Source organism: Clavelina lepadiformis, chromosome 8 (genome assembly GCF_947623445.1).
Source record: "Clavelina lepadiformis chromosome 8, kaClaLepa1.1, whole genome shotgun sequence".
In the NCBI taxonomy this organism is placed as follows: domain Eukaryota; kingdom Metazoa; phylum Chordata; class Ascidiacea; order Aplousobranchia; family Clavelinidae; genus Clavelina; species Clavelina lepadiformis.
In genome coordinates this window covers 7,261,998-7,289,297 of record NC_135247.1, presented here as the reverse complement: position 1 = coordinate 7,289,297, position 27,300 = coordinate 7,261,998, and the positions used below count along the sequence as shown (strand labels likewise).

The 27,300-nt window shown below is 35.9% G+C and overlaps 2 protein-coding genes across 3 annotated transcripts; both read right to left on the bottom strand.

Moving 5' to 3' along the window:
• Window positions 1-436: 436 nt before the first annotated feature.
• Window positions 437-19,353, bottom strand: LOC143468659 (nucleoporin NUP188-like). 2 transcript variants are annotated; one of them, XM_076965991.1, is made up of 37 exons: window positions 19,204-19,353; window positions 18,966-19,094; window positions 18,609-18,696; window positions 18,314-18,465; window positions 17,885-17,951; window positions 17,601-17,726; window positions 14,975-15,101; window positions 14,648-14,778; window positions 14,338-14,475; window positions 14,129-14,245; window positions 13,861-14,001; window positions 13,640-13,768; window positions 13,353-13,482; window positions 13,044-13,168; window positions 11,842-12,035; window positions 11,549-11,765; window positions 11,202-11,397; window positions 10,709-10,896; window positions 8,761-8,914; window positions 8,478-8,628; window positions 8,184-8,337; window positions 7,818-7,973; window positions 7,135-7,230; window positions 6,689-6,832; window positions 5,805-5,972; window positions 5,502-5,626; window positions 5,240-5,346; window positions 4,929-5,023; window positions 4,553-4,703; window positions 4,174-4,325; window positions 3,584-3,703; window positions 3,217-3,432; window positions 2,492-2,581; window positions 2,182-2,317; window positions 1,553-1,671; window positions 1,241-1,402; window positions 437-816 (listed from the first exon to the last, which is right to left on the bottom strand). In XM_076965991.1, the coding sequence occupies exons 1-37, from the start codon at window positions 19,239-19,241 to the stop codon at window positions 643-645; spliced, it is 5,103 nt and encodes a 1,700-aa protein (XP_076822106.1). In that variant the 5' UTR covers window positions 19,242-19,353; the 3' UTR covers window positions 437-642. The 2 variants fall into 2 exon arrangements, 1 of the variants encoding a protein (XP_076822106.1); XR_013119013.1 differs by lacking the exons at window positions 437-816; window positions 1,241-1,402; window positions 1,553-1,671; window positions 2,182-2,317; window positions 2,492-2,581 and having other exon boundaries at window positions 3,294-3,432; window positions 3,584-3,813.
• Window positions 19,354-22,930: 3,577 nt separating this feature from the next.
• LOC143468660 (sialate O-acetylesterase-like) lies at window positions 22,931-26,945 on the bottom strand. Its single transcript, XM_076965992.1, has 8 exons — window positions 26,785-26,945; window positions 26,348-26,682; window positions 26,026-26,164; window positions 25,757-25,940; window positions 25,531-25,634; window positions 25,326-25,459; window positions 24,822-25,163; window positions 22,931-23,654 (listed from the first exon to the last, which is right to left on the bottom strand). The coding sequence occupies exons 1-8, from the start codon at window positions 26,849-26,851 to the stop codon at window positions 23,403-23,405; spliced, it is 1,557 nt and encodes a 518-aa protein (XP_076822107.1). The 5' UTR covers window positions 26,852-26,945; the 3' UTR covers window positions 22,931-23,402.
• Window positions 26,946-27,300: the final 355 nt, after the last annotated feature.

The window sequence follows — 27,300 nt, the reverse complement described above, 5'->3', positions numbered from 1 at the left end:
ACAATGGACTCATACGTACGGATAGGGCAGAGCCGGTATAATGAGTCGCCAAACCGCCATATAAATTGTATGCTCAGCAACGGAGTTAGAAATAGGTACTTTCATAGCGACATAGCCTACATTATTGTACAACCAACACGTTTTCCAGTACGCCAATACACTCGGTAAAAGGAGGACTGGATAGAGGTTAATCATGACCTGAAGAGGTTTTAATTTGGAATTATTTCCCTTTAACAATTGGCAACTTTTTTACACATTTTCATCGTAACCATATAATACGCCAGTTTGCAAATCTAACTCTCTGCGCGACTGCACAAAGCCGATAATTGATTGCATTAACACGATGGTGATGAAAAAAAGTCACCGCTCTAATGCTGCTTTTGAAAGCAGCCAAGTGAACTTGTCTAGTACTTATTCGGCAACTAAACTTGGTGTACAACATTAAGGGGAATCGCTTTGTTTCAGGAGAATTCAAAACGAAAACGATGCAAACAACATCACATTACAAAGGATCTCTATACATCAAAATCAACTAGAATGATTAGAAAAAACGGCAGTGTCAGCAGGGTTTTGAAGTGGTAAAGGAGCCACCACTTTAAGATAAAATCATTTTCAGTTTTTTCTAAACATATTGTGTATCCGTCAAGGCATTATTTGTTTGACAAACGCTCCGACCAAATCTAGAATAGTCTTGCTCGTGGTGACGGCTGGTGACCGGCTTGAACCGGACTGAAGTGGTTTCATGGGACTCGATTGCGGCGAAATAGAGCTCGATGAGTGACGTAGATGGCGACTTGCATTCCTCGCACACGAATTCTAAAACCAAAACACAACGTCAGATGAGTTGGTGGAATTAAGAAGACCAGTCATAACATCGCATTGTTGAACAGGTTTGGATGCATAATATTTGCAACATACAAAATAAAAACCAGCGTGAAGACTTCACCCTAATGTCATAATAACCACCGCTTTGGTTATTTCTACCAGTTAAAAAATGCACTGGACGCAAACAAATGTCTACAACCGAAAAATCCCACTATACCAAATATAAAATCATAAAAATCGACATTTGACAACATTTTCGTTATAGCAGGGTATTTTTGCGAGTTAATTCAGGTTTAACTTTAACATACGGTAATTACAGTACCAGTATGATTGATTCATGGTTGAGATTACTCGGGCGTACGAAATCTGGTTTGAATCCAAAGCAAACGCAATGGTAAAAATAAATGTATGTTACCAGCTCATCTGCCAGCTCTCTTCTCAGAAATTGCTTCGTTCTATTCGATATATTTGTTTGTTTCAGCAACAACAAGCATTGTGACATCACAAGGGTCAAGGCTGCGTCAGCGACAAAGCTGAGCGAATCGTGATAAGATTGAAAACGATTCAAATTTTCAAGCTGCAACATTGTAAATAGTTAAATAGGACTTTTCTTTAGAAATACAGACCACTAAGTTAACTTCCAGTTTGCAATAGCTTAACGCCAAGTGATTTTCGATGAAAGCGAAAGTCGTTTAAAATTTCTGTATGTAACAAAAAATGTTCGAACCTTATGTAGAGCTGAAAGTGAAAAATTAGCGGCACTTATTATTGTTCCAAACGAAGCTTCCACATCTTGCTCTATCGACGGCGACCCAAAATTTACTGTCAGCAATGGTGTGTATTCTTCTGTGATGTTATTAACAGTAATATTTCGTCACATACGGCAAAATCAAATTTGGGACGAGAAAAATTGTAGTACAAGAAAATGACCACGATCAGTGTTTCCGTTCAAAAGTTTAAAATATACGAATTTTGAGATCGAAGTTCAGTTTGCTAGCGCTCATTTGTTAGTATCGCCATTCGAAATTCTTAGGTTTCAACTCTGTATAAAGTATATTACTAACGCAACTACCTTTGAAAGAAGTATAAAAATTAACATCAAAGTTTTTCAATGGTTTCAAAGTTTCGCAACGGTTGAATGATGCAGACGTCAAAGATAAAATTGTTTCAAGATCAGAAAAAGATTTTGAATCACTGGTTTACATATATTAAATTTTTAAAAAGAAACACTGATTACCGTCATTTTCCAGTGCCATCAATTTCCGTACCGCCCCTTTCTAGTACTGCCATTTTATATCGTCCCATTAAGGAATATGACACGTGTACTGAAAATATTACACAAATTTCAACACTAACCTGAGTCGACTGCTTGGTCGAACATTATCTGACAAATATTCGGCGATATGTTGTTCAAGAAGTCAAGGGAATTTCCCAGAATGGAAACCAATCGTTGTTGTACCGCTGTAACATCTTGCGGTACGGTTTCATCGTCCTGGGTAAAGTTTCATAACCAATGTTGATAAATTAACTGGGCAAGTAATAGCATTATTGACTTTACCACCGCTATCATTTTAATATATAAACATATTTCATGTTGCAAAACAAAAGTCCCAAAATAAAAGATCAAGAACAAATTTTTGAGGTTCTCTGTTCAAACCAGACTTACCGCATATGACTTGAAGGAAGCTTGATGTGCCGACAGTGAACGAGCTGGTGTGGAAATGACCTTAACATAACCTTCCCGCTTTTCTTTCAACTAAATAAAGTTGGCAATCTTACCAATTCATTTTAGCAAAAAATAGTTTGAAAAACTATCAAAATTCAAAAAACAGCATCATGAAGAAAATTGATAAACACCTAAAAAGTAACCAGGTTATACCTTCAAAAAAGAGCTAAAACGATAGAAAACACGTTCATTAGTAGACGGTTCGGTCAACACTGCGACTATTACCAACGCAATGGAGAAACAGTACAGCAAAGTTTATTTTCAATGGATCGGGTAAGATCGAAAAAAAGCGAGTTACTGTCAACTACAAATAGAAATAACAGAAAATCTAAATTACCGACCGCTTGTCAACTTAGAAAACTTCAAAATAAAAAACGCCGTTACAGATCTACAATGTGTGGCCATCCCTCAAGGTAGGCGTTTCTCCTTTACCTTTCAACGCTTTACTGCCAATGTCTTGTTTTTTTGCCAATCTTACTACTAGGCTGTTTTATTTCTAACTCATTACATTGAAGCAATTATTTTTCGCTTTACATGTTCTCCATTGCTTTGCTGTTTGATAAAGGTTGCAGTATTGATCAAAACTTCTGCTAATAAATAAATATATTTCCTACAGTTTTGGATCTTTTGTTTTTTCTGCATATTAATTGTTAAACCGTAACAACCTTAGCTGTTTCTTTCAGTAGCCGTGGATGTAAAAGCATGGCAACACAGCTGTGGCAAGTGATGACAACCTGATACAACGCCATGTCGAAGGAAGCACGAAGTTTGAACTTCCACTGATGAAGAAACCTCTTTGACAGTGCTGCTAACATCGCCATTGTGTGGTTTGTTTCCCGGAGTAAGGAGGAATTTGGGTTTAATCGAAGCGCGGTGAGGCACTAAAAAATGGACAGAAATTAAAAATAAAATAGTTCTAGTGAAACCTGTTCAGAAATGGAAAATAACTTCCACTTGTAATAATTAACCTTTGTAACTCCAGTACTTTCTATGTTTGTGTTTAAATGCTCTTTCTGTCAATTAAGAACAAACCTGATAAATTCTTTCTTGGTGAACACCAAGGAAGTCAAGCATGTCATCAACAAAGTCATATGACAGGGAACCAAGCATGCGTGTCATCAATACAATACTCAGGTGATATACTTCCAGCCACTACGTGTTAAATTAGAAAAATTCAAAATTGCATTTGTTAATAGCAGTACTTTTGATCCACTAAGATCTCGTTCTAAGAATGAGAGCGTCCACCGCCAACCCTCTACAGTCTACAAGATCAATGTAAATTACAAAATTTATAATAAAAAATCTAAATGCAGGAGTTTTGACTGAACGCAATTGCATGGTTTCTTCCATAGTTTGTAGTATATATTCATTAAAATTACACATTTCTCTTTGAATAATAAGTTCATTTGGAAAGAATAACATTTCTTGCATGTTGTTCAAGCTTATATAGGTAAAAATACAAAACGCAAATTTTTGGGAAGAGTTTGTTCAACATTTAATTGTTTGCACCGGTGCCCAAACACAACATTCTTACAAACCATTGCTCATTTTACAAGCAGATAAAAAGGTGTAAAAAATAATTATATAACCACAATAAAATAATATCCTAAGGTAAAAACAACCTTTTTGTTTGCTTTGTTGCTGTAAGTGTTGGCGATGCTCAAACAAAGTTCTGATATTTGACCAGTTCTTTGAATAATACGTGCACTATTCTCGTGGGTGGCGATATGCGACAGAAACTGCATCACCGCAATTGGAAAACTCACACTAGTAACTGTACAAAAAACACTATAAATGTTAATACTGTAGAACTTTTGTTTATCAAGGTCAAACTCACAGATACCAGACCAAAATACCAATACCAGACTTAGAGAATAATTAATCTTTAGTACTAGTAACTCAGCAAAATCAAAAACACATTAGCTACTGTAAAAGACATACCATTCACAAAAAACGTTTGGTTGGTGATATAATTCAATTCTTATATTGAAGAAATACTACCTGCATGATCATGACATGTGAGCTTTTTCACAAGAGATGTCATGAGTAGATGAATAGACGATTCATGTGACACTGATGAAAGCCATGAATGGTTTATTTCATTTTTTACTTCAAATAATGCCTCTAACATTCGGATCAATAACAGCGTCATCTGCAAAATTGTACGAATTAAGTATAATGCAGTTTTTCTTGAAAATGATTTTGAAAAAGGCAAAGCTTTTTCCGCAACGAAACTGAAAAATGTGCTACGTCACTGAATAAAAAACCTATCTCTAAGTTCAACTTAATCTCAAAGTTCATCTCAAAGTTCTAACTTAATCTGATTCACTTTAATTCGTTAAGACAATTCCTGTCGATGTAATTCTATAACGCATACCTCTGTGTTGTCTGATTTTTCGTCGTCTTGCAGTATAAAATTTAAATGCTGACATGTCAACTGAACAAGATCTGTTTTACTAGAACGGTCACTTTCTGAAACGAAGAAACATAGTCAAAATATAGCATAGTATTAATTGAATCAGCATCCAAGTTATAGAATTAAAAGGGTAGTCTAATACCGGCAAGCAACGGATAAGTTACACAGATTACATAGTACATACTATAGAGTACCCAAGGTAACTCATATCAAGGATACATTTTAAATCTACCTTCATTATTGCATATTACTGATCTAGAAATAAAAATTACCATTTGAGGGTGAATACTTCACAAGGTGGAGAGCGATTGCATAAAAATGACTTGATGCTTCATTGCGTTCTTGTGATGATTCAAACGTTTGAAGACAAAATACTATTCTAATATGCATGAAACGTAATTGGTAAAAGTGCAGGTTAATTACCATAAATGTTAATGAAATTAATTGTGTAAGAAGATTTCAAGTACCAGTATTTGTATTGTTTAGACAATATTATCATTTAATACTCCGCTATCTACTATACTCAAATCAAACCTTGGCAGTAAACCCATTTCTAAGTATTTTTTTGACTTCATTTGCTTGTAGACTAAATGTAAAAGAAGGCTTGTCATCAGATTAAGAAGGGTCGTAACCTCGGCACAGGAATCTATCACATTTACCTGAATGTTTAATTTACAAAACAATTGTGGGTCAATTCACTATGCATTTGTTTTGTTATGTTACTTGAAACTCTTTTTGTGGGCACTAGCAATTTTAAATATTTCCAACTATGCATAGAAAAGTATATGAAAACAGTCCTATGAACTGTCATAGCTTCGACAATGTTCAGGTATGTACCAGGAACTCAATTGCTTCAATTAAATCTTCCATGATGATTTTTATCAAAGTTCCATCAATTAATTTCATGGTTGAAAGAAAACTTTTCCATGCTGATGCAAACATTTGATGATATCGTCGTTCAAAGGGATTTGATGTTAATACAGTCTTGGAAACGCACAAAAGCACCTGTGATCATAAAATATACTATCAACTTGGCAACGTATCTAAGAGCATTTGAAATGAATAAACCGTTAAAAACCATGAGATAAAACAGATTAGGTGCTATCGTATATAAACGTACATGCAGCACAAGTGCAACCTAAGATTGTGTCCAGTAATTAGGCATAACTCACTAGACCAGTGTTTCTTAACTTTTTTTGGTGTCATAAACCCCTATAACATTCTTTAAAAAGCTATAGACAACTTTGCAATAAACGCACTGTAAAAGTCGAAATTAGATTCTAATCAACAGGGTAGTAGTCGAAAAGACGGCAAACAAATAAGATACACCCAATGCACAACTAATTAAACTGTACAACAATAGAAAAACCACCAGTGACCAGTGAAAAACCAAGCAATGAAACGAGCAGCAAGCAGTACGTTCTCTACCCGTTTACTTTAACACGTTTACTATTGTTTAGCCATTGTGTATCACTACACCACAAAGGCGGTTTTGCAATTGTCTAAACTAGTCGAGGTGCATGTCTGACTACAGCTGTGGTTTGACCAAGTGGAACAACAACCTTATGGACAGATAAAAATAAATGGATTTTCGTAATATTTGGGTTTCGTTTATGGATCCATTAAAGCATCTTCTCAGACCCCTTAGAGATTCATGGACCACAGGTTAAGAACCCCTGCACTAGACAGTCTTTTAGCTAAGTATAAACATTCTAACATACTTTTGACCAATGCTCAAATCTCTTTTTTTCAGAAAATTCCTTCATCACTTTGGCTAGTGATTTGTCGAGATCACCATGATTTGTGTAAAACTGTTCAAGCGCGACAATGTTGAAGACATGGGCACATGTTTCCAGCAGTTCATTCTAAAAAGTAAGTTGGCGTGTTTTTATTATTGAATTAATGTATTGTGGACATTTCAACATAAGGTAAACAGTGCACAACTTTTTAACCAGAAAAATGCCCGAAAAAGCCTAGTTTGCCTATCTTATATAGTATATACTATAGTCAAAGGACATTATTTTTGGAAATAAAACTATATTATTTATATTATTAAAGATATTATGGCTACAATATAAAAGGCCGGGCTTTTATTTGACATTTTCTAACATAAGTGATCTATAAGTATTTCATTCATAAGCAACACTACAAAACTATTGTGTTTTACCATCGCAATGTCTTTAGGATGATTTTCACTGAAGAGTGGATAGAGGAGTGAACTCCAGAATCCAAGACCTCTATTTGACGACGCAAACTTTATCGCCTTAAATTCAACAGCATGCGTTTGTTAATGGTTTTCTGCGTTCTTGCTACATACTAATCAAAACTTGCTGTACAAATACTTTTCAACATCCATTTATTAAAATCTAATATAAATTGATTGTGTAGATCAGGGGTGTTATTACTATTACACTTTATTACATTACGTTTACACTTTGTTAACCCAAGGTCTACTTTTCAAGTAGCCAACCTCCAGTGGTTTACCAATCCAGTGTGAACATCGCAAATCCACACACACAATTTCCGGTGTTTTTACTTGCTAATTTCAAACGTTAAGTCCCAGTCAATAGTAACGTAATGTAACACTAGTCCACAACGACTATTAAATACTGAGTAAAACAAGTCTTACTCGATTATTTGGTAAGCGTATAGTTGTCGCAAGTCACAATAAAACAAACTGTTACACATAAAAAACTTTATTTTTTCCAATGGCCTCGCGGTCGACTTGGCTTCTGTCCGCGGACCACTGGTAAACCACGATCGACTGGTTGGGCACTCCTAGTGTAGATTGTAGAGCTATACCTGTGCCTTCTTACAAAGAGAAAGCAATTTAGGTTGACTAAGACATACTTGTAGAGCTGAGTGTCTCCTATCGACCCACAAAGCATTTAGAAGTTTGACTGATGCTGCATGTAACCTTGGTGGTAAATTCTCTGTGCCCTGATTAGCTGGCTTCAACATTTCAAGCACAGCATTCAAACAGCTCCATTTACCAAGTGTAAGACCCTGAATGGAACCAAATATTGTTTGCTATAAACGGGAACCACAAAAGTCTTAAAGGCACATCAATCAAGGGCATATGGATGCCATCCGATATCAAAATGAAAAAATTAATACCAAAAATAATAAATATAAATAACAACGTAACTGAATTGTATTGAACGAAAAACCCACTGCAATTAGTTAAACTACTTCCAGTTAGAAATTCGTATTTACCAGCTCAGGTTTGTCCTGTTCAACTTGTTCAAGATCCAGAAACAACTCGAGCACTCCAGGCTGTGTCTGCACCGAGACTACAAAAAGTTCTAGAATTCCAATTTTCAAAGACTTATCATCAGCTCGAGACTGTAATCTCACAAGAAGTATATCTCTGAAAAATATGTTAAAGCATAAACTTCCATGTTTTGTGGTTTATTAAGATTTTCTTTTTCATATTTATAGTCATAAAATGAAGTAGCCAATGCAATGTAGCAAATTAAATCCAATACAATGAGGTGCAATGTTTTGTACCTGATTGCAGCGACATTAGGCCCGAGACAGGCATGAAGTGACATTGGAGCAATTAATGAAATTCGTCGTAAGAGGGAGACAGCAAGACGAGGTAATGCAACATTCTGACGATGATATAAATATCCAGCGATGACCGAAATAAGGTTGTTGTCTACATAAAATAGTTGACCATAATAAAAAGGGGCACTTATATCCTGTAGAAGAAATGTAATTCCGCAAAGCATAAGACTGACCACAACAAGACCAAAATACTGATAGCTTTATGCAGGTTATGTTAACATACCTCCAACGCTGGGTGTTGTGAGGATATTATGTAGGTAAGAAGACTCAAGTTCATCACTGGGCACAATTGCAGATTCAATTCTAAGTAAGTTGTTTAAAATGGAGAAGCTTAATCGAAGAGCATCAATTATCGAAAGCACAGGTGGTGAAAATGGCTGCAACAATGAAGAGAAATACATATGATCTAAAAATCTCAAACTAAAATTACACAATACATACTGTACTACACTTCTCGACCAATCAGTAAAATATCGGCATGAATGATACAGGTGCAGCAACCAAAATTGTTTACTTATGAGGTCTCTTCAAAAAGTATCCTTTGAAACATAAGTCATTTTATTTTTTTGCCTTCAAAATCCTTCCCTACCTTGGGAGTTACCTCACTTCTCCTAGCGGTTCTACCATTGCTAACAACACATCTGAAAAGCTCTGCTGTCATTTTTCTCATAACTTCCTTCTGAAACTCAACTTTATATTGGTTTTTATTTTAGAAAAGAACCATTTCTTAAGCACTGCCCAATCGAGAGAACGACAAGTTCGGACTATGCAACAGTAAATTATATGAGTGAGAGTGCGTTATTGTGCTAAACTTGTCAAATCTTCACCATTACACATTTGAGTGCTTGTGATATGCATGCAGTTTCATAATGGTAGTGTAAAACGTTCAGATATGTTTGGATTGTTCAGCATCATGATGTGTATACATAATCAACAGAACCACAAGGGTGAAAAAGACAACTTAGCATTACTTTCACATTGTTGGGAGACTTTTGTGCACTATCGAGGCTTGTTGCTGTCAAAAACTTTCAATGGAAGGACTAAAACTGGCATTCTGGCCCAGAACCATGTCTCAACACAAGTTATAATAGACATTGTCATAAAGTTCTGCTAAATCTGCTTGTTTACTTTAAGTGGGGGACCAAGTGTTGCAAAAGTTGACCTTTATTATCACCTACCTTTTTTAAGAAGTTATAGCTGAAAATGTATTGCAAATTTGCTGGTAGCGGAGGCGCTTACAACCTCCAGTAAGAAATCATGATAATTATTTGATGACTAGTGTTTGAATTAATTATATTAGTTGTGATATAGGTCAGCTAATGTGTTTTGCATGAAATAAAACTGCCAGGTAGGTGATGCTTATTTTTAGCATAGAACTGTCAAGTGATAGTACATGTGCTATTAAAGCATTCGTGTCTTAATGGTAGTTATTGGTACTGGACTAGGTTAACGATAATAGCTAAGACTATGCTCAGTGAACTGTTGCTTAGCATCTCGACGGACCATGCGTTATCTCTGTTCGATGCATTTCATCATATTGCATAAAACAAAAATCTGCTGATGACATACTACACGTCTAAACCCAAAGAACAAATGAAAAAATATGAGGTTGACTGGCTCGAAACTTTCCATACGTAAGCAAATGAAGTCAACTCGTAACGAAAACAATTCACTTGCTTGGCATTACTTGTGATAGGAAAAAAACAGTCAGACATTTTTTGAACACATCCCTTAAAAATAATTAAAAAATAAAATAAGCTTTTAAAGCAGCGGTTCCCAAACTGGGGTCAGCGGACCAACTGGGGTCCGTTAAGCAGTTTCAAAGGGTCCGCAATGAGAATTAGTCTTTAAAGCTTTAAAGCAGTTTCAGAGGGTGGATGTAGTACACGACATGAGAATTGTGCTATCCAAAACCAAACCAAACATTGATGAGTTAATTGCAGCAAAACAAGTGCACCCTTCCCTTTAAACGCTTACCGTATTTGATAGTTTTTGCTTTTTCTTTCATTGGTGTGGTTTTTGCATTTTTTCCTATAGCATTCTTTGATTTTTATAGGGCCGCGAAATATCAATATAATTGCAAAGGGTCCGCCAGACAAAATTTTTAGAAAAGTTTGGGAACCGCTGCTTTAAAGTGTTTCATGTTCAGTTTTAATTTACTGAGGTACTACCTTATTTGCTAACAAAGAATGTAGGGTATCCACGCTGACACAAGCCAAGTTAAGCAGGACATCGGCAATATTTCCATGAGATAGAAGATTAACAACTGTTTTCTGTAATTTCAAGTTAGTATCTGGCACCACATCCATATTGGTTGATGAGCACAGAATTAGATGACAAAGTTCTAGACATCGAACCCCTAGAGAAATACAACTTCATGTAAATAGAACTAAAGCAGAAAAAAATAAACAAATTCTAAAACATGACACAAAGCACAAATTCACAGTGATAACTATAAATATCGTATATCATTTTTAGTAAGCTGACTTGCATAAAATGCAAGTTTATATTGTCTGATAAATGCAGACAGATATGATAAATGAAACAAACAGAACAGAAGATGAAATACTGTATACATAAACAAAGTAAAGATTGAAAATATTTGGCAATGGATCAAACAATTGCACAGAATGCCAGCTTATAGATAAAAAAATGGAGACTAACCAATATTTCCCCATGAAGTTGAGTCGTTACTATGCCACATTTGATATGAGCCAAACACCTCAGTCAAAATAAATTCAACACTAATCGATAAATATGAAGACATCTTCTCGTCATGGTTGAGTGAATATTCGAGCAGTATTATCATAAAATCAATTGTTGCCACCGTGATATCGAAGGAACCATTTACCTTTTCACACTAAAAATATTACAAACGATTCAGATGATTTCTCAGTTTTTCATTAAAGCTTTACTTTGCAATATTCTGCAAAACTAATGCATTACAAATTACAAATATTTGTTTTCATTGCTTAACTATTGTGGTTATAATGCAAAATACTTTGGCTTACTTCAGTCAATAAAGCCCCATATACCCCAGGATGATATTTTGAGCTTGTTGATGACAAATTAAAACCAATTTCATCTTTTGAGGGAAAATATCTTATTTGTGAGAATTGCGATACAGTTTTATTCGCATGTGATTTAGGATTGACATCTATCCAAGCCATAGCACAGCGAAGACAAGTTTCAACCAGCTTTATTGGTGGTATGGGAGTTTGTACTATTCTGAAAACGCAGAAAAAAGAAGATAAATTAACAGCAATCATACAACTTTTGACTCATAAAACTATTTAGTTCTCACTTTTGCAAAATTTGATGGAGTTTGTCAACAAATTGGTGCATAGTCTCCAACATGGCCATGCAGCCTGTATCACAGCTGGATTTTGTCTGCATTGAGATTAATAGGTTTTCTACCAAATGTAGGATTAGCTGTGTCTTTTTGAAATATCCCAGAAGTTCCAAGTCAGAACTTGGTCCTTTATATTCAAGAACACTCTGAAAACATCACATTTCCTTGTTACAATAACATGAAAATTTATGAAGTACTTTATTGCAGTTTAGTTACTGCTATAGTAGTGCACTAAGTGCAGTTTATTTAGTTATTGCTTCAGTAGTGTAGTTTATGTTGTGCTAAGTAAGCAGAGTACTCTGATTAAAAGTGTCGCTCACACTCATTAATGAAAAAAAAAGCATCGCTCATGCTTCTGTTGTTCATTTTTGAGCACGTTCTTCATTTTTCATTCTGCATTTTCGAACACCAATCACATTCGCATGTTGCAAATTTGCATTATAAAACGTGTGTCTAACTACAAATGTTACTGCTTGTCATTATTTGTTGTAAATGTTATAGCAAAGCTCATGGAATCCCATGCTGAAGAGTTTTGTTTTGGTCACACTTGCCACAGTTGATCAATAGACGAAGAGAGTATTAACAACCTTCTAGAATTGTCTATGCCGACGACCAACAATTTAATATTCTTCACTTTCAAAGCATATATCGGTTAAGTTATAAAAATAATGGAAACATGAAGCAAATTACGACACCATGATGAAAACTTGACCCATTGTTGTTAGCTTTAAAAACGAAGAGGTTATAACGAACCCCAATACAATGCTTCTGCCTTGCTTAGTTTTCCGTATTGTATTGTTTATTTTCCACCATTAACTTTTTGAAGGAAAACTGTGCGCGGAATTAGTTTCAAAACAGTCATTTTATAATCATTTCATAGAATGTAAGTCTTATGGCAATGTGAAAGCCTAGATTTTCTTAACCAACCATTTATATTCATTTCGTGTGTTCACAGTATTGTTTGTGCAAAAAAAGAGCAACGAGCAAATAACCCTTAAAAAGAAGCACACTCGTGATTCCGTTCCTTCGTTGAAAAAAATGCCTTTCTCGAGATGCCACGAAAAAAGAGGGTGTGCTAGTGCCCTCCTTAGTTAGTAAGTTTATGAAGCATTCAGATGAAGGGAAAAAGATTGCCAGTTGGGGATCTGCATCACCTGAATTTCAGCAAGAAAAAATTTCCAACCATCCACTTGATGTTGCCATTGCACCATGGCACCACAATGGCTGTCCACCAGCTGTCCCACAGTCCCATGAGGAATTCGTACAGTGTGCATGCCACCTTCAAAGAAATACTTGAGTAAGTTCTGTGCTTTATCAAGCACGACTTGCAGTACATTACTTTTTGTAGATTTTTATTTCATTTTATATATGTTTAAATTCATTTCATATTCATTTACTTATACACAAATATGACAATTTATGACAAATTATGCAACTGTAACGTCAATGAACTTTATATCTACCTGCAGTTCTGATTGGTTTAGAATTTATTAACCTCCATACAGCACCATCTTCTAAACTCTCCACCTCATCACGAGCACAAGTTGTTATGAACTCAGCAAACACAGGAAGATTTGATATATAAGCATGGATCTAATAGCATTTCAAACAGTAATTAAAACAATACTTGTTAAAAGACTTGAAAATGTTTTGGTGCCTTCTATTCTGAAAAAAAAAACGAAAAGAAACAACGACGCTATAAATGAAATTTCAAAAACATGCGATTTTTCTCAGAAATCATCAGTCTCACCTGCAAGGAATCACTTTGTGTCTTTGTCATGCTTGACAGAAGCATCAGCATGGGCTCAATATTTAATGGAAAATAACCTACTGCCGACGACAAGAGAGCTTCCAAACCACAGTTTGAAATACCTTCATGCTAAGAAGTAAAATAGTTTTACATAAAGTTTTACTTTCATTTTCACGTCTACAATTTTTAAATCCTGAGAATAAATCAACTCAAAAACTTACACCATGTTTTGGGGTGTTGCCAAGCAACATAGTGGCCAAGTAGATTAAGTCAGAATAATCACCAAGAGAATCTTCATGAAATGTACGTGTTACACATGAAAGCACTTCACGTATGACTCGTTTTGAAACTGATGCTACTTTCTGAAATTCAAGTGAAATTTTTACATAGTAAAATAACATTCAATGCTATTATTGAAAGAGGAGAACAAAAAGTCACTAGAACAAAATTAAATTAAATTTGGTCATGAATATCATAGCATTTAAATACCGAATCACTGTTGAAAGGGTAGATGTGAAGTAACTGAATGACATGTCTCCACACTTTATTTGCAACTGCTCTGTCTCCAAGTTTGTGAGTCTCCACACCACCTTGGTCAGTCATCAACTTAACAAATACATTTACAAAATCAAAGTTGCAATTAAAAGTAAGTCAATATGCAAGCCTTTCAAATAAACTGTGCCGAAAGTTATACTTACCAAGTAGCGAATAGTTGCCCAGCACAAAAGAAGTGGAGAGAGCTCTTGTTGATCTGACAATGACTTAATTGTGGTATCAATTTGATTAAAAGCCTCTTTATTCTTTGCTAAGGCATGTTCCTCTATGGCATCAGATTCCTGAATGATTTCAAAATATAGTTTACAATTCATCCGACTGTGAATATTAAAGATACTGGAATTACAGCTCTAGTGCTCAGATTATGTCTAGACATTAGACAAATTATGCTGACCATAACAGTGACAAGAAAAAAATTCTCATACTTTCATCTATAATTTTGCAGTGTCTCACCTGTAGCAATTCCACATCAAAACCTTCAATTATAATCGTTTGTTCGAGGGCACTCATGCATGAAAGATGTTGGGTCAAACGATCATTGTCATGAACATCAGACAGACAATAGTTGAGACCAAATCCATGTTCTGGAATATAAATCAAAGAAACAAGCCAATTTTAGTTTACTTGTCTCGTCAAAATAATAGTATTGTTACCCTACAGCAGCGGTCACTAAACTATGATCTGCTTCACTGTGCCACAGATAAGCCTGTAACAAAGTTGGTATCTGGTTGTCAGATCTCATAAGATATTCATAAACACAGCAAGATATTAAGACAATACCTTTAAAAAGTTTCAGTAACTTAACCAACGTGGCTGTGGACATCGGATACTGAGAATGATATAGGATTATCAATTCCAAAATCTCACACTCTTCTTTGACTTTTTGAAGGCAAAATCTAGTTACCATCTATAAACAGACAACAAGGGTATTGAATAAAAACGATGTGCTTTTGTAAGAACAATTGAGAATGAATAAATAATTTATACTTATTTTCTTAAAAATATCATGCCACAACAATACTAAAAAACCACCGAGAGTACATCTTTTCGCAAAGGCTGCAGAATACTCCTACGTCATAACTCATTTTTTCATGACAAATGTTTTACTGCAAATCATGCCATAACGGTATTTCAATGTTTGCCTTGGATCATTCACTTAACCCAATGTAAGAAGATAATATAAGAAAATCTAACACAATTATTAAGTGTACCGGTAGTCAGTGCTCGAAGATCGATATCCAAACAAATGTGTCATTCTTAACAACAACACATTCAGTCCAATTTTGATGAAAAACATAAATAGTCACTTCTGTATATTCATACTCACCAATTACTTAGTCTACAGTCAACTATGGCCTATAGTGTTTTGCCTGTTTTGAAGAGTTTGTATACAAGCACATCAATGCAGTATATTAGGCTGATACTTCTTTGCTGCGGTGTATTTAACAGCTAGGAAAACTACTGAAATATATATATAATTTATGTTCTATTGTTACTTATCATTCCCGTTCTAATGTCTCACAAGGTGGGAAATCAAATATGGCCTGGGATTGCTCTTTTCTCCATAACATGGGCCTTGGTAGGTTTATCTAACCTAGAATTTAACCACTTTTCCTTAAAAAAAACAAAGCTATAGAGAAAATTTGATAAAAGTTTAGATAGTAGGAATTCAAGTAATGTGGCAAAACAAATGATCATAAAAACATAACTTCCTTGGTGAGGTAATTAGTTGGTTTAAGGACTGACAAAAGCTTTTGTTTTAAACCACAAATTTTATGTTAAGTCAAGTGTTTTAATATTATTATTGCATATATCATAATTCACAATAAATCCAACAAAAAAAAAGTTAAAGATAAAACATGTCCATATATACAGACAAAACATTGAATTTCAACACAATTGAACTTACTTCAAACAAGACAGGATCTGGATATCTCAGACGATATTTATAGAACCAGGAGAAGTTAACAGGTCATCTGGTTTAGATGGTGAATTAACAATCAAAATCAAATGATACGGAATATAAACCAAACTACACTACTTATATTTATGCTTTCGATGTCAGACAACCAATGTATAAAAAAACATTTGCAATTGCATTTATATAAAACTATATCACAAGTCAGACAATATTCTATCAAATTAGAGTCCAGTTCTGGAACTATAATTCCACATGTGCATCTGCAGAAGTAGTCATCGTCGAATGACGGCTCAGTAATTGCTTCATTTTTATATGGAGTTTGTTTCAAACATTGATATGATGGAGTAGTGCTGCCTTCGGTAGAGTTGTAACTCAATTCTTTTTTGACCTTCTTTCTTCATATTGTTTGATGTAAAGTTCTTCAAATTCTGGTCGTGGTTGAGTTTGTGTTTTGTTGCTGATCACTGTTTTTTTGTTCTTGGCGACTTATGGTTTCTTTGGACCTCAGTTAGGTTAGTTCTTCCTAGTTTCTTGTTTTTGCCATGTTCACTTCGAAGTCTTTCGGGACGCTACTTATGTCTGGTGTTTCAAATAAAACGAACATATTATTAGTCTGAAATTCGTGGCTTGCCTACGTAAATATATAAAGGTAGTGAAATAAGATGTTGCCTTTTAACCTTGTAAGTTCGTTTTCAGTTTGTGCTTTTCGAAACGTAACAGGCCCTTCATTGCTGCAGCTCGCAAATATTTTGTTTAGATAATCTATCAGCATGTATCTAATCATCAGACTCAAGGCATCATCAGCGGGTGCTACCACATGACTGCCTTCAGGGTAACTTTAAAGAATTGCAGCAAGTTCGCCGAGAACTGTGAGTCATAAACACAAGCTCAAAATATTGCAGTGAGCTTATACGCTAAACCTAATTTTGTCATGGTAAAATTTTTCATACTACTTCAGTCAAAATACTTGCAGCAAACTAACCTGACTTAGCTGCACAAAACATATTAACAATCAGACGGTCTACGGTGAGGGAACAAAAGTTTTGCTCAACAAAATTATTGAAAGTCGACATAACTAAAATGTTTTGTGACATTTTGTGACTGACATTAACTTTGTTATTCAATCACATTTGTTAAAAAAGTGTAAATGCTAGTATCACTCAACAGACGTCTTTCTATATTTCCCATTTCCAGGAAATCAAGATGCAAAGCAACTGTTTGTTTGATGACATATTTAAAAACTAATTTTATTTGTATGCATGGGTTACTGGGTACCAAAGTTTTATAACCATTGCTTTGTGTTTTAGTAATGCACAAGCAGGAAAGTAACTAATGTATGTAACTGACAAGAAATATTGTCTGATATACGCGATTATTCACTATGTTCAAATCCGTTACATGCAAGGTCTGATGTAGTTAACTTGTAGATAACCACCCAAATTGTCACCTAATGATAACAATAGTTTCCTGAGATGGCAAGTATACCTCATTAGTGTAGTAGGGACCCCTGGTAGTAGATGAGCGAAGATCAACTTTAAATGATTTTTCCAGTTGATCCAGTAAAGTCTGCATCATATCGGGAAGATTGGCCAAAACATCTGTGTATACTTTCTATGAAAAACAAAATAAAAGTGATAGAAATGTTTAAGATTTTATTTGAAGGAAAGTCAATATAAGCAAAGGTATAACAAATAAAAAAATGGAAAGAAAGTATTGGTAATAAAACCGACATCTAACTATCTATTTATTTACCAACATACAAAGTTTACCTGGTAAGGATGGTCTTCATCTTGAAAATATCCCACAATACAACCGAGCGTTCGTAATAAATACAGTCTATTTCAAAACCAAAACCAAGTAAATTGATAGTTTCAAATGATACCATGGCCTATACACATGATAAATAAATTGATATCAGAATGAAAGTTTGCATAAATTTATGCAATGAAATCAAGAGGAAATATGCCTAAAAAACTTCCTTCGTAGTTCAAGAGGGCAGAAGCATCTAGCTACTGTATATTAACATACATCTTCAGAATTTTACTTTACCAATTTATTTTAGTTATCAGAGTACAGTACATCTGGATAGGTAGATATAGTATACTTGCAAAAAAGTTGCAAAAGTTCAAACTACCCAGAAAAAAATGTTTTACAGTATAAGCAAACTTCTAGTTCTTCCATATTGCTTGAATACTTACCTCTCCACAAAATAATGGTTTGAAACATCACTTAATAAAATTTTAACTGCCTTCTCTTCACTTAGCATCTGGTTAAATTTTTCCTTTGATCCACGAAAATATGATGTAGCAAATTGATCTACAAGCACTTTCATCTGACGACAATCAATGTTCTTGCATAAAAAAATTTTATATGTTAAATAGCATAAAAACATATTCACTGGACGATTATTGACCACTGCCTCGCTATAAATAGCCTGAGGTTTAATAAAACTGACCGACTAACATACCAATATAGGCCTATATGATCACTCACCAAGAGCTTGGCTGCTTTCAAGACGAATTGCAATTGATTTTCTGGTATGTTTCCTGCATTTTCTTTTAATTGATTCATTGACGACTCACTATGTTGAAAATATTGCATATTAAATTTTAGTTGTGTTTTTGCAAGCTTCAAAACATTTACGCTGTGGGTAAGCTTCAAGCCAATGGTGAAGGGTAATAAGACCATCACTTCCAAGATACTGGTCCAAAAATTGTCTTTTAGAAATTCAAGAAAAAAGTAAGCGATACCAATAAAAATGCTTTCAATGCATGACAATCATGTTAAATTTAACAGGCCTTGAAATAAAACATTACACAATCTTCTTGCACAAAAACTAATATAATTTACTTGTATGGTTTGAAATAATCCAGGCCTGGCCTTAAATATTTCACTGAAGAAAGAAGCTCTTTTTCCATGGCTTTTGTACTTTGTACAAATGAAAATCCCATTGCAACACTCCAGAGTTCTTGATAGCATCTGTAAAATGATAATACTTTAGTGATTAGTTTTATGTGTTTTTAATCACGTTTATGAAATCCACCAAAAATTGACATTATATTTAAAACTTTAAAAAACTATTGCCTACATTGTTTGAACTGGAGGCCTCACTAAATCATCAGCCATGCTTTCGTTGACTCTTCATTCACTTGTAAAAACTCTGTATACTCACTCAGATTGTGTCCTTAGCCTAGTCAGTTTAAACTTAGCAAACTTATGCTTTTGTGAATCCTTAAAGGCTTGAAGCATATTAAGATTTAAATAAGATAAGCCCAGTTAGTACTGGTCTTGTATGATGCAAAATTTAATATGAATTCATTTCTAAACTAAAGTTTAAGTTTTCTTTGAGTAAGCATAATATCATATATGGTGTCCAACTGTCCATTGACGTTTAAGATTAGTGTTGTATACATAACAAGTACTGACTAACCAAAGAGACCATGAGTGTGACTCACAAAACATTGTAAACTTTTTTAAGCATAAATATTTTAATGAAGTTTCCTAAGGTACTAATTTATATTTTGTGGCAATTTTTGTTTTACGATATATAAAATTCGTAACAAGTATGGCGCAAATTTTGGCATTATATTTGTGGGCAATTCAATTCGCAGGTTAGCTTATTCAAGAAAAGTGAGGGTTTACGTCAGAGAAGATTAGTTTTAGGTTAATCTACACTTTGGAAAAATTAGTTCGTTGTTCAGTTAAAAATTAGCCTGCATTTGAATTTATTGACTTGCATAATTGCTGTTTACCATATTCGTATTTTCCTACTTCAGTAAATGGCACCTTTAAAATAAGTCCCTACTTCACTGGCTGCCATTTACCGTAGTAAGAAAATACGAAATGCTTAACCAGCTAGCCATTTACCATAGTAGCTCTTTCCAAATTCAGTAACTAGCTTGCTGGTGAAATACATGCTGCCTTAAAGGATTAGTCGTTAAATAGTTTAAGGCAAAGATATTTCACACAGACAAAAAGTGGTTATTAATTTTTGAGACCATAGTGGACCTATTAGGTTATGTCATCCATCTATAATGGAAAGTTTGACACTTGCATGCATGACATTCATCAACATGAATACCAAATTTTTTTTGTACTGTTAATTTATAATAAATCAAAAAAATGCATGAATGATTTCTTGGGGAAAACTACTCTAGTTGCCATTCAGGTAAACAATAAAATAAAAGTTATATCCGATTTGCTTCATTCACATGATTTCGACATTTTGGCTAATTGTCTGTTACGTTATTTCGGACTGGATAGTTTGTGGTTTTTGGTTGAAAAATCCCCCACACAACAAGATGAAACAATAGCCATTAACCGATCTGTATTTTATGGCAGCTGCACACCCAAGATAAATTTTAAACAAACTACCTGCACACTTAAGCTTAAAAAATTAAACAGCCGCCTAATAGCTTAAATTTAACTCACACAGCCATCTGTTCAAGTGGTATATAACCTTATGCCGCAACTTTGCATTTATGGTACTTACCAATGCGAGACCTTGTATAGTAAAAGAAAGGCACCACAAACAACATCTTTATGTAGCTTATTAAAGTATATATTCGACCATGGGTATAGTTTGTTTGAAGGAGTGAGTTAGTCATAACTTTTTGGATATTATCAACTTATCAAGTGGCGAGTGTGTCGAATCCCTACAATGCTAAGAACAAGACAGAAAGGACCGGACACAGTAAGGGTATTATCATAGAAAAGAAAAGATCACATCAGTACTGAAAATGTTTCAAATCATCGATATGTGACAAATTAGCAAAAATGGTTTCATCCATTGAGCCGTCATGATTGCCCGATTAGGATCGATGACAAAGTTGTACGTAGCTGCACACGCACGAAGTGAAGGGATCTATTTTATAATATTATTTTAATTAATCGAGTTTCAGTTTTTTATTCGTTTTAATGGTTTTTTTCTTTTGCAATGGAATCTGGGGCAGCTGACCTTGATATCTTTTCGCTGCCCCACACCAATCAATTATGTTAAAATTAGATTATGATACTTTTTAGTTTACTTTGAATGGCGAAAATAAACTTACTCTAACAGCCTATAGAGCCTTTATAAATCAGTCTTCCATAGGACTCACTGATCTTGTGTTCTACTGTTAATTGAGGAAAACCTGGGCACGCTCAACTTTGCCTTTTTACAAACTAGGTTTAGCTTACCTACAGTCTTGCGATCGCCACTTAACTTCAGCGCGCTTGCCTTAGACAAAAGGTTATTTCCCTTGTGCGATTTATTGATTTTCTTTTTTTGGTTGGTGGGGGAAGGGGTGTAGAGGAGCAAGGAATGTCAATTACAAATACGACAACAGCGTTCCAATAAAAAAGTACTAGCCTTGTATCAGCCAGAGAACTCTGTTAAACAGACTTTCCCAGATTAAAACAAGTTGCCTCTTCTTTAAATTTGAATGGTTTACTAAGCAAAAACCAGAGAAAACTTTGTATTGTGATCGTTTAAATGGCGCCTTTCTGAATTGAACCAGAGGCCATAGAAATCCCACAGAGGTTATAACAACTTTGATCCAATTCCAAACTGTAATTCCAGATCTACCGCCCGTTATTTCTGAAACGTCGCGGTGGTACAGAACCTACCGTAAAGTTTGTACAATACACCGGATTTTTCCGGCGCAGATTGTTGACTTTTACGCAAGTTTTTGGGTATCTCAGATCCCTCAGATTTTTGGGTAAATATACAGATTCACTTGGATCGCTTGGACCACCTTAATCTGGATCGCTTGGAAGGTTTTAATTGCTTGTGGACAAGATTTTAAAGCTGATGATGACGTCATACAATAAAGTCAATCTCTGTGACAGACAGTGTATAGTGGCAGATTTGTTCTGGGAATCGTCACGTGAAAATGTCGCTTGGTGCAAGTTTTTCGATCAAAAACCTTTATATTCTTAGTAAGTTTCTACGTATTGTTTTTTGTAAGTTGTAAGTTAAGTTTCTAACTTTATAATTTTATTCTGGGCCCGCGGGCAATATCCGAAGTTTTCGAACGGAAAGTTTTCCCTGATTCATGTTAAACCTCCACCTCACAGGTCAAAATGCCCAGAACAAATTGGGCTTGACAACGGCAACCATATTACCATGTCTTTACAAACAAACGAATGTTTCTCAAATCTGTAGTGATTTGAAGAACATAAACATAAACTTTTGCAAATATGACGTCTAACTTGTACTTATTCACACTTAAATGCTTGAAACGGCTTGAAAACAATAAAAGGTCTTTAGTGTAGCGTTCGCCACCTTGTCTGCTAGGTAGCGGCCCATATATCGTGTTTAGGCTATAACTTATAGCCTATCCTATTTTCCGAAAAGGTCATTGTATTTTTCCCTCTTTCACATTTCCTATTTCAAGTCAGTGAACTTCAAGACAAGGAGGTACAAAGATAGATTCTTTCTTGAGGTGTCTCTTCGCGTCAAGTTATGCCTGTGTTTCGACACATGTTATTTGCCAATGAAATAATGTCAAGTTAGATGCAGCCCGGCAGTCGTCGATCAGAAACAGCTCAACAGCATGTATGTAGCGTAATGTCCTTCGTTGCGCTACAGTAGAACTGCAATTTTGCAAAACATGCGTTAATCGAGCAGTAGCGGATTATGGCCGGGGTTGCAAGCACAGGCCCACTGACAGAAATAGCCCCATCTGAATACTTGTGGCGATGATGGGGCTATAATGATGTTTTTGGTGACATAAAGACAAAGGCATTAATTGTTCGTTTAGAACCCCTTTTGTCTATTTACTTTTTGACTCTGTTGTTTATTGCTATGTTTCTGTATGTCAGCACAACGTTCATAAAGTCCGAATTGTATTTCAAATGTAGTTGCCTTTAAATTACACCAGAAGCAATTTCACATCATTTGGAATCCGAATAGAGCTAACGACTTGAATTGAATGATGAAAAGGGAAAGAAGAGGGCGATTTGAACCAAGACTCAGTTTTTATATCGCTATATTCAGCCAATCAGAGAAAGATACCGTTATGTATCACGAGAAACGTATCCAACAGTATTTCATTGTAACGAGCATATTCTACGAATCTACGTCACCGCGATTCTTTACCACAAGTATTATTACAATAATACTTAGTACAATATTAACAATATTGTTATATTAACAATATTATTATTAGTACAATAATAACAATAAAGTCAGGTGATAATTAAGTGCAATGTAAAAAAATATAATTTATTATTTCACAATGGAATAAGCGAGTGCATAAGAAATGAAAATTGTTTTTGTACATTGATATATATGACGTCATTGGTTCAAATATCTCCGAGCGTAATTACGTAAGGTGGCGCTGGTAAGCCGATGTGGTTGTATACAGAGCACTGCTTGAACTTGCATGGCGTGAGCGACCATGCGTATCGAACCACTGAAGCGTAACCTCCCTTCTCGACGCAAACCTTTGCACTGAGCGTCACGCTCCGATGTGTGTGTGACGTAATAGGTGCCCACAGCCAATCAGGATCTGGTGAAGCTTTCTGGTGGTCGCACTTGGAAAAGTTACAGCAGACCTTTAAAAATAAGGATAAGGCTGAGACTTGTGTGAAGACAAATTTTTAAAGAAAACCGCTCCAGACAACTCTTCTAATCAGATCCCGTTGACGAGATTTAGCGGCCTTCTATGACGTTTCTATGGCCTTCTATGTTAATTATTCGTCATTGACGGGGTGGGGTCGACAAATCAGTTCTAGCTGCCAAGAGCATGCGCTAGAAATCGATTTGCCAGATTATGCCACAACACAGCAACTCAGCAGAAGGGTCGGTTGTCAGGGTTTGTTCCTAAATTCCCTCAAAGATGCACAACTATGTCACCAACAGGCCATTAGTGCAGTGAAATCTTATTCCCGCGCACTTCAACAAAATCTTCAACATTTTTTTGACAGAACATAGGGAGACAGGGGCATGGGGAGACAGGCGCATGGGGAGACAGGGGCGTGGGGAGACAGGGGCATAGGGAGACAGGGGCATAGGGCACGGATCTTTTACCACTTGAAACGCTTCACTGAGTATCGTGTCTTCACGGTTGGGCGATTTCTTTGCCCATAATGAATAAGAATCGGAATCAATCATATTAATTAATCAGCTACCTGTCAATATTTAGCAATAAACCTGGAAAAAGTGCATAGACACTGGAAAAGCACGACTACAAAGGAAGATATTTGAATTAAATGTGTACTTTGTTCATATTTCGACTCGATTTTATCCTTATTCTAATGACCCATTTAAACTCTGCTAACTCAACCTTAAAAGTTCAGCCCAATAAACAAACATTTGCTCAGTGTTAACTTTTCTTAAAGGGACACTGCTTGGAACGGAGTATAGCTGATGGCAACAATCAGCGCTCAAATTTGAGCTACATCATGTGCTTTAGCGTGGCAACCACTGCTGTGTTTAGACTGTTGGCCCATCAGCTACTCTATCGTGCTGTTGGTAAATAGATCGTTGAACCTATTACACCAAGTTTTCTGATTATCGAAGCTGGCATTATGACGTAATCCTCTTTTGTCATAAAACGCGAGTATGATAAGGTTCATTATTACGTGATAAGCAAATAGGAATAATATTTATAATGATGAAGGGGTTTGAGCAATTTTGTTGTTGATTGAATATTTCCAGCTCTAAAATCTTGCGAACCCAGTTTGGTTCCTGGGCTGCCGTATAAGATCAATGTCACTTGCCTGAAAATTTCCCTGCTCGGAGACAATGAGATGTTGATGGTTGGGGTATGTCAGCACCACACGACCATCTGCACTTCGAACCCCACTGCTTGGAATGGGGCCTTGTGGGTCGATGGGGCGCTTGTATGCGATGTTGAGGCCCCCGTATGACAGCCTTCGAGCCACATCCTGCTTGTCGCGGGGGTGGATGGCCCCGTATGGCGAATCACTGTCAGGCAGGTCCATTGCCACGGCCATGAAGGTGTTCGGCATCTTAGGGTTAGGGACGTAGCCATAATCTGCTGTCTGGTGCCACCTAATGACAGGAAATGAGCCATCGTCGGGGCCTTCATCGTTTGCCAGCTGGAAATAGAGACAATAAGATATACTGTGTGATGTCACAATTAAGCCATGCATGAACTGATTTTCTATGCAGTGTATCGCGGTGTTAAATGAAACCAACTAATCCTATACATTGAATGAGATGTAACAGCAGCGCTATAATTTGCATATAAATGTGCAGACCTGCACGAATCCGAAAGGAAATTGGGGGTCAGAGTGCCCCATGGTGCCCTGGTGCCATGACTTTCTCCAATCTTCAATCATGGCTGGGAAGGAGCACGAGTAGACATCCTTGTGGTAGTACGTGTTCGCCTCTCCTACCAAGACAAAGTCACTCGATCCTCACAGCTTGTACAATACCGGACGGACAATTAGACAATGATATTACCTTGGTACCATATCGCCCCTTTTACAGTCATGTTAAGTAGAGGATGAATCATAGCATTCCAAAGAACACTGTTGCTGGTAGGAACTTTATTATTGAACCGGAAGCTGGAAAAAAACAGTTGTGATATGTCCACATCAGTTGGGTCCAGCCACTGATGCTGATAGTTTGAGCAAATATTCCTGTGAAGTTTTTAACAACACAACCATTTTATTCAGCTACATCAAACCTCGCGGATCGATCTTGCAAGCCGCACTTGGAAAGCGCACGATGTGACGACCATGTTTCCACTGGGGTACCCCCCCAGTTGGGAGATATTAACCCAATCGGGACCTTTATTTCGTCATAAACATAACGACCATAGAGCCAACAAACTGCCGAGAAATAGCTCCAAGCTTTTGCTCCCAGGGAGTCTGCAAAATTGATAAATTTGACGAACTGCATCCACTCTAAACATTGTTGTTCACTTTAAACAAATAGAGTCACCACATAACAGACCTGATGAGGGAATGGACCAACTCTCTTCGATCGACTTCAAGTCATACAACGGAGAGTCCGACTCGACCTGCGCTGGAGTCATCACTCTGATGTCGGTGTAGTTTGATGCTGCTGCTATTTCTTTTGTCGCGTTTATAACCTTTTCAAAACATTCTTGTTAGATGATTATTATGGCATTGCAATTAACGTGGAAATTCTCGTTTAATGAACCGTCAGAGACCTCGGAGTGTCTGTCACTGATTAACCAGTCAATAGATTTTACTGCTTTTATTAGACAGGGTCAAACACACACGCAGGTATACAATAAGACGTTTATGCTTACCATTGACATGGTGAACTGCATGTTGCTCTGTCCACCGCAAATCCAAACGTCGCCAAACAAAACATTTTTAAGAAGTATCCAGCTGAGCAGACCGTGGTCGTCCTGCACCGCTTGAAACGTAACAGGTCCACCGGCATCGTGTGGTCGAATAGCCACCAACCACACCCCCTGTCCATCGTGGCCTGCTTTGACCCTCGTTGAGTAAACATCTTGATTCAAAGAAACATTAACGACAGCCCCTACTGTGCCGTACCCCCACAATTGAGCTTGGTGTGGCTTCATTTGAAGAATCATATCCTCTTGAAAATACGAGGCAAATGAGAAATTGCCATTGGCTGAAACCAGAAATACATGAGAATTCAATGAGTTTACGAAAAACATTCCAACTTAAATGAAATTGTAAGTTTTGTGGAAACCATCGCAGAACTTCCACCCACCTTGACTTGATGCATGAGATTGCACAAAACAGAGCAAAGAAACAAAAGAAACTTTTATGAAAATCATCTTCTTATTGGTAGCAATAATTCGTTATTGTGTGTTAAGTCCTACATGCTCGCTTTAAACTAAAACAAGAAGTATTAATTCCACAGGATTAACATTGCCAATTCAAAAAATTTAAATTTCTAGTGGAAAAACAACTGTTTTAATTTATCTGCTAAAATACTTGAGGTTTCATTTTTCTCAAACACAATGAGAAAAATAATAGCTACGGATCGATAATTCAAATTTCATTATGTTAAACTTGAAAATCTAAACTGCTGAGATGAAGACAAAATGTACTCGTAAAAATGCCTTGATTGTCGACAACTGATTCAGAGAAGCATAATATCAGGAAGTAGTTAAGGAAGTGATTAATCAAACAAAAATGATCAGAGCCGGGCAAAATGTTGAATTGATTTCAAACATCCAACACAAATCTTCCTTCACAAATCGCATACCCATCAAATCTAAAA